The sequence below is a fragment of the Palaemon carinicauda genome, chromosome 3 (assembly GCF_036898095.1).
Source record: "Palaemon carinicauda isolate YSFRI2023 chromosome 3, ASM3689809v2, whole genome shotgun sequence".
NCBI lineage: Eukaryota > Metazoa > Arthropoda > Malacostraca > Decapoda > Palaemonidae > Palaemon > Palaemon carinicauda.
The window spans coordinates 51,622,219-51,629,718 of record NC_090727.1 but is presented as its reverse complement, the minus strand read 5'-3'; the positions used below and the strand labels follow the sequence as shown (position 1 = coordinate 51,629,718).

The 7,500-nt window shown below is 48.4% G+C and overlaps 1 protein-coding gene across 1 annotated transcript in view; it reads left to right on the top strand.

The window, feature by feature from the left end:
• The window catches only part of LOC137631841 (actin nucleation-promoting factor WAS-like), a 34,099-nt gene that overhangs the window by 9 nt on the left and 26,590 nt on the right, over positions 1 to 7,500 (top strand). The window contains exon 1 of the mRNA XM_068363853.1: positions 1 to 337. This exon is cut by the window's left edge and continues 9 nt beyond it. Coding sequence (XP_068219954.1) covers positions 1 to 337 — 337 coding nt within the window. The remainder of the gene's footprint in view (positions 338 to 7,500) is intronic.

Below are 7,500 nucleotides of genomic sequence, written 5' to 3'. Positions count from 1 at the left end.
CCCCTCCCGACAGCCCTGGTGGGCCTTCCCCCCCTCCCGCCAGCCCGGGCGGGCCTTCCCCCCTCCCGTAAGCCCGGGCGAGCCTCCCCCCCTCCCGCCAGCTCGGGAGGGACTCCCCCCTCACGCCAGACCGGCAGGCCTCCCCCTCTCCTTCAAGCCCCAGGCGTGCCTCCCGCCCCCGCCCCTCCAGCCATCCAGGGCGGGCCTCCCCCCATCCCGCCAGCCTGGGAGGGCCTCACCCTCTCCCGTCAGACGGGGCTGGCCTCACCCCCTCCCGCCAGCCCGGGCGCGGATTTTTTATTTTCCCAATCAGTTTTGCAGATTGGGGCGGGGCTTTGTGAGCAGAAAACAGATTATAAGGGTAACTTTTCTGGGCTCGAACCTGTGCCGCCCAGTGAATAAGCTCCATTTAGCAATTATTCTTAGGTAATTTACTGCTAAATATACCAGAGAAAAAATGTAAAGGAGTGCTAGGTTAACTAGCTCGCTCACCTATTGGTGTCGGTATAAAATTGGGCGTATAATCCAGAGGTCCCGCACTATTTAGATTCATCCACGACAGAAACCCCAATAGAGGAGAGCCGTTCAACCTCACTCGGTACTACTAACAATGCATCCGCTCAGAACTCAACTCCATTTAGCACGTCTGTGTGTAACCCGCTTTTTTGTTGTGCTCTCGTTTTTTCGCTTATTTTCTTTGGATTATGGCTTCTTCGTCGGTTTCCCTGGAGACACCGTCTAAGTTAAGTACCAAGCTGTGTTTTGCTGTGTTTTGAGCAACCTAGATCGTCTAATATTTGAATTATAGGAGTGTATTCTCTTCGTTCATACCGATCTTGCTTGATTCCATTTACAGTTGGTACTCCTGTTTTGAGAGCTTTTAGTTTCACTCGCGGTGTTACTATATGTATTATTAAATTTTATTTGTTATTATGGATATTCATTATTTAGCGTTTAGAACCCTCGTGGTTCAAATTTTTGGCCGATATCATTTACGTATCGTTATGGCTGCCGACCTTCGTGCTAGGCGGCAATGTTATTTTTTAAGCCTTCAGGTGTGTCTTTTGTGATTTAATTATTATGTTGCATGCCTTGCCCAAAAATTTTTTATGTGTTTATTTTATATTTTCAACGCTATTACTATTATAATGAATATTGTGCTATTACTCCGTTTGATCTGTCTGGTTGGGGATCGTCAGTGGGTAGCCCTGCTGCTCCATATCACGTGATTCTCCCCCATGCTCCCCCTCTCGCTAGGTGGGTGGCTAGGCTTCTCTCCCCCTCTTCCCTAGGGGACCGTTGCCTTCCCTCCTTGTAGAGGGGGTAGTTCAGTGTTTATGGACTTTGTCCTCCGGGTGTCCCGGCGGGTTCGGCTCTGTCTAATCTGGTTGGCCACCGGTCAACAGAGTTGGATCCCGGTGCACCCTATTTTATATTCACTTATCACACTGGTTTATGTTATATGAAACCCTCTGGGTTCCGTTGGCGGTTCTTATCTACAGTTCCGCCCCCCTATTTAATTTATAACAGTTCCTATGATGATTATATGACAGATCACTACCCCGGAGTTCCTATACGAATTGGTTTTGGATACTTTTATTTCCCGGCCCGGGGCTTAGCCTCGCCCCGGGAAATCAGACACCCTGTGTCTTAAAATTTTTGTTGTTGCATCCTTTTTTATACTCCCGGCTCGACCGGAATGGATGGCTATACTTTAGTCTTAAGCTAGACTTTTGTTTAGGCCGGGTCCTCCGGACCCGCCCCTACTTAAGAATATTACAGTTAAGCCCTAATCTTGTGTTAGGCTTATGTTAGGCCCGGGTCCTCCGGACCCGCCCCTACTTAAGAGAATTACAGTTTCTCATATACTATTTACTTTAGTCTTAAGCTAGACTTATGTTTAGGCCGGGTCCTCCGGACCCGCCCCTACTTAAGAATATTACAGTTAAGCCCTAATCTTGTGTTAGGCTTATGTTAGGCCCGGGTCCTCTGGACCCGCCCCTACTTAAGAGAATTACAGTTTCTCATATACTATTTACTTTAGTCTTAAGCTAGACTTATGTTTAGGCCGGGTCCTCAAGACCCGCCCCTACTTAAGAGAATTACAGTTTCTCATATACTATTCTTTTTATAGATGGTGCATTGTCAGACGACAGCCTGTGCAGCTGTTCTACATCAGCCCTGCGGCCATACCGTCTGTCGGTCTCACGCCCTCTGCGGTGTGCAGCTGGAGGATGTCGTGGTATGGCACCCGGATAACTGTGTGGTCTGTTTTGACCTCGTTACCACCCTTGGATCTGACTCGGTGAGTCCCGTTGGCTATGTTGCCTTCTTATTTATCTTACCTTTTTTGGCATACATACACTATTTAGTAAGATATCTATGGTCTTGAAGGACCACTGGGAGTCTGCCCTTTTATAATTCCCACTATTATTTCAGGCATCCCCGGAGCAAAAGTCTGCGGCTCGGGCCACACTGAAAGTGTGGGTTGGTGGTTTTGCCCGGAACGTGAAGTCCAAGCGGCCGTACGTCCTCTCCGAGGACTACTGTTCCCTGATTTACCCCAACGCCAAGTCTTCAGCCGCTGTGGCTAGGCATGTTGCAGCTCCCATCATTGCCCACATTGATGCCACCATAGCGGGGTTTATTGATCCAGAGCAGGATCCGTCGGACGCCCCCGGAGATCTAGAAGACAATGTTGCCTCCATGAACCTTGACGTGGAACCCATGTTATTGGATGATCCAGATACAGGTAGGGTGGTAAGTGAGGCAGGTGTTTCTGGCGCTGAGATTCCTATCCTCAGCCCCTCTCTTTCTTCTTCTTCTGATCGCTCTTCCTTCCATGGTTTTTCTGGGGACCGTGATTCGTCCCAACGATCACACCCGGTTCCCCCCAAGAATAAGTCTAGAACCTTACCTAAAGTTCATAAGCCTCATAAGGCTTCTCATGGTTCTAAACAGAATACAAACCTGTCATCTAAGGCTTCTGGCTCCTCCTCTAAGTCTCGCGACCCGGGAGTTCATTCCGCCACACCTGCTGCTAGCCCGGGCCTTTCCGAATCAGCCATGCTTCGCATCGTGTCGGAGATGCAGGCTAAGTTTGTATCAGAGATACAGTCTAAGATGGACACGATGTTCTCTAACATCGGTCAGAGACTTGGGGCATTAGAGCAAGGTGCTCCGGAGCGGGTCCAAAGCTCTCTCATCCCGGATGCCTCTAAGCTCCCGCAGTTTGCCAAAAACAACCCTTGGCGTATGGCTCTTCATTCCCCGTTCTCAGACGGAATGTTAACTTTGGAGGGTCTTGGCACTCGTCCCCTAGAGGACTTGGAATTCTTTCCTCCTGGTCTGGCATTTCCATTTCATGGTTATGCCAGGCTTACCGAGGAAGCTTTGGTTCGGTTAGACAAGGTCCCCAAGGAGACAGTCATCTTCCCAAAAGAGCAGGCCCAATCTGTGTGGGCCAGATTCCTGAATGACATCGGCTGCACCAACACTATGTTGACGCCTTATAAGAGCTCTTTTACAATGTTCCTAATGGACAAAAACACCGTGACTCCATGTGTCAATAAGGTAGCAGAGCTTGCTTTCCAATATGCTCTGGAGGAGAAGCCCTTGCCTCCCATCCGAGAGGTGGATCCAATCTCCCTCCTTCTTCCTTCAGGCATTGAGTGTTGGGACAACGTCCATACCACATTTACCTCTGGAAAGCTAGCAGCAGACTGTGCTTCGGTAATGTTTAGTGAGCGGCTTCCCCGTCTCCCGGAATCCCTCATTAAACAGGAGTATGATTCTTGCCTACGCGTTGGCCGTACTCTGAACCTGGCCACTTCCACGGAGTCGATAGCCTTGACTTACGATACTGAGAGTATTTTTAAATCTCTCAACAAGGCTACGTTGCAGTCATTATACTACGACCTGTATGACTTCGCTACTGCTAAACGCAAGTGTCGCAAACATGTCCTGGCAGAGGCGACTATTAGGCATGAACCTAATAAGCTGATCCGGTCCTCCTGTTGGGGTTCAAACCTCTTCCCTGAGGACCTTGTAGAGGAAGTCTTGGCGGAGGCCACTAGAGTCAACCAGAGCCTTAAAACCCGTTGGGGTTTGACTCCTAAACGTAAATCTGACCCTGCAAATTACCAAGCCCGGGGTAGGAAGAAGCTCCGTCCATATACTTCCACCCAGTTCAGGCAACAGCAGACTGGTTCGCCCATTTTCCGGCTGCCTCTTTCCCCATCTCCTGTTGCCCCGGCACAGCCTTCCACCTCCCAGGCTCCTTCGGACGACTATGTCACCGTTCTGCTTCCTAAGAGCCAGCTTTCTGGTGCCTCCGCCACTTCTCCTGCCTTTAACCAGTCGTATGAGGCTCATAGCTCTTCCCAGAGTTATGGTAGAGGTAGAGGCTACCACGGTGGTTCTAACCAGAACAATTTATTCCTTCCGCAACAAATGGAGGTTCAGTCCCTGGGCGTTCAGTTTCATCTCCAAGGGACTGGGGTGGAGTTGGATTCAAGGACCTCCTCCTCCGAACAAATTTCGTCAACATTCCACTCCGGACCTGGTCGAATTTGTCCAGGATCTTTTACAAAAGAACGCCGTACAAGAAACGAAACACCTGAAGTTTCAAGGTCGGCTGTTCAGTGTCCCGAAGAAGGATTCAGACAAGAGAAGAGTGATTCTAGACCTATCCCTTCTCAACTTGTCCATTCAATGCGACAAGTTTCGAATGCTTACCGTCTCGCAGGTGCGGACCTTACTTCCCCGTGGGGCCGTCACCACCTCTTTCGATCTTACAGACGCCTATTATCACGTCCCGATAGCGAGACACTTCCGTCCGTACCTAGGCTTTCGCTTAGGGGACAAAAGTTACTCCTTCAAGGTGATGCCTTTCGAGCTCAACATCGCCCCAAGGATCTTCACAAAGTTAGCAGAAGTCGCTGTTCAGGAACTCAGGAATCAAGGGATTCAAGTAGTAGCCTATCTGGACGACTGGCTCATTTGGTCAGACACCTCCCAAAATTGCCTAAAAGCCACTCACAAAGTCATCCATTATCTTCAATCTCTAGGCTTCCAGATCAACTTCAAGAAGTCCCGTCTTCTTCCAAAATCGAAGTTCCAATGGCTCGGCCTGCAATGGGATCTTATATCTCATACTCTGTGTCTTCCCAGACCCAAGAGGTTAGAGATTGCAAGGAACACCAAACGCTTTCTCAAAGACAAAGTAAGTTCCAGACGACTCCAAGAGAGGATTCTGGAGTTCCTTCAGTTTGCCTCAGTGACGGATCTTCTTCTGGAGGTAAAATTGAAAGATTTCAATCGTGTCTGGCGTTCGAGGGCGAACCGGAAGCTCCGGGACAGGAAAGTACGCCTTCCTCCCATTCTACGGGAAAGACTTCTTCCTTGGACAAGAGCAAACAGTCTGTCAAAGTCAGTTCCCCTTCGATTTCCGCCTCCGAAATTAATCATTCACACGGACGCATCCTTGTCAGGTTGGGGCGGTTATTCTCAGCTCAAGAAAGTTCAAGGTCTTTGGACTCCCTTGTTCCACCAATTTCACATCAATGTGCTAGAGGCCATGGCAGTTCTTCTATCCCTGAAACGTCTTGCTCTTCCCAAGAAACAACACCTTCGTCTGGTCCTCGACAGCGAAGTGGTGGTCCGCTGCCTCAACAGAGGCGGGTCAAAGTCAGGGCCTCTGAACCATGTTCTAGTAGCCATATTCCCCCTAGCAGCCTTGAACCGTTGGCATCTTTCAGCTGTCCACCTGGCGGGAGTCCGGAATGTAGTGGCAGACGCCCTGTCCCGGACCTCCCCTCTAGAATCGGAATGGTCACTCGATCTAAAGTCATTTCGGTGGATTCTCTCTCAGGTTCCCGGTCTCCAAGTGGACCTCTTCGCCACGGAATCCAACCACAAATTGAGAGTATATGTGGCTCCCAATCTAGACCCTCAGGCTTACGCCACAGACGCCATGTCACAGAATTGGGACACCTGGGAAAAGATTTATCTCTTTCCCCCGGTGAATCTTTTGCTGAAAGTTCTAGACAAACTGAGATCCTTCAAGGGACAAGTAGCCTTGGTCGCACCCAACTGGCCCAAGAGCAACTGGTATCCTCTCCTGCGAGAGTTGAGACTATACCCTCACCCGATACCCAATCCGGTTCTGTCTCAGATAGTACAAACACGCGTTGTGTACGCTTTCTCAAACATTCAGAGCGCCCTAACTTTATGGACTTTATGAAGTTTGCGGCCATGCATGGTGCCAATATTGATCCTCAAAACACCTTGTTCCTAGAATCGGATAAACGGGATTCCACCATCCGCCAGTATGACTCTGCAGTTAAAAAGTTGGCAAAATTTTTAATAGACTCAGACGTGAACTGTATGAACTTGAACCTTACAGTTACTTTCTTTAGATCTTTATTAGAATCAGGTCTGGCAGCCAATACTATCACCACTATTAAATCGGCTCTGAAAAAGATCTTCCTAGTGGGTTTTAACATAGACTTAACCGACTCTTTGTTAGCTTCAATTCCGAAAGCTTGTGCCAGACTGAAACCGGTTACTCGCCCTACTCCAGTGACCTGGTTCCTTAATGACGTACTCAGATTGGCTTCTGATACCATTAACAGTTCTTTTGATTACATTCCCCTTCTCAGGAAAACACTTTTCCTGGTGAGCTTGGCTTCCGGGGCAAGAATTTCTGAATTGGCAGCCTTGTCGAGAGACCCGGGTCATATTGACTTCCTGCCTTCGGGAGAGGTCCTTCTTTCTCCTAACAAATTCTTTTTGGCTAAGAACGAAGACCCTCAAAACAGATGGTCTTCCTGGAAAATTATTCCCCTCACGCAAGATCCGTCTCTGTGCCCTGTTACTACTCTTAGGTCTTATTTATCCCGGACCTCCTCTAACTCCTCGGGGCCTCTATTCGTTAGAGAACAAGGCGGTACCATTACTATTAAAGGGATCAGGCAACAAATCTTGTATTTTATTAAACAAGCTAACCCTGACTCTTTTCCTCTTGCACATGATATCAGGGCGGTTGCTACCTCGGTGAACTTCTTTCACCACATGAATTTTACAGACCTTTCCAGGTATACAGGGTGGAAATCACCGTCAGTGTTCAAGAAACACTACCTTAAACATTTGGAAGCCCTAAAATTTTCTACAGTAACCGCAGGGAGCGTAGTTACTCCCAAGTAACTCACAGGTTAATGCCTTGACTCTTTATCTCTCCCTCTTACCTGCCTCATTTATACCCTATTGTATTCGTTGGTCTCGCACCTGAATACTGTTATTATATTTGTAAATTTTATACTCCTGAGTATCTGTATATATTATCACTCACGGCATTTTTGGTACTCATCTCTGATTAAAAGCATCCTGTATTTCCCTTACGCTTATGTTTTTTCCTTTACTTTGCAAGTTTGGTGACATTTTCTCTTGTATAGATTCACTGGGCGGCACAGGTTCGAGCCCAGAAAAGGGATTTTGACG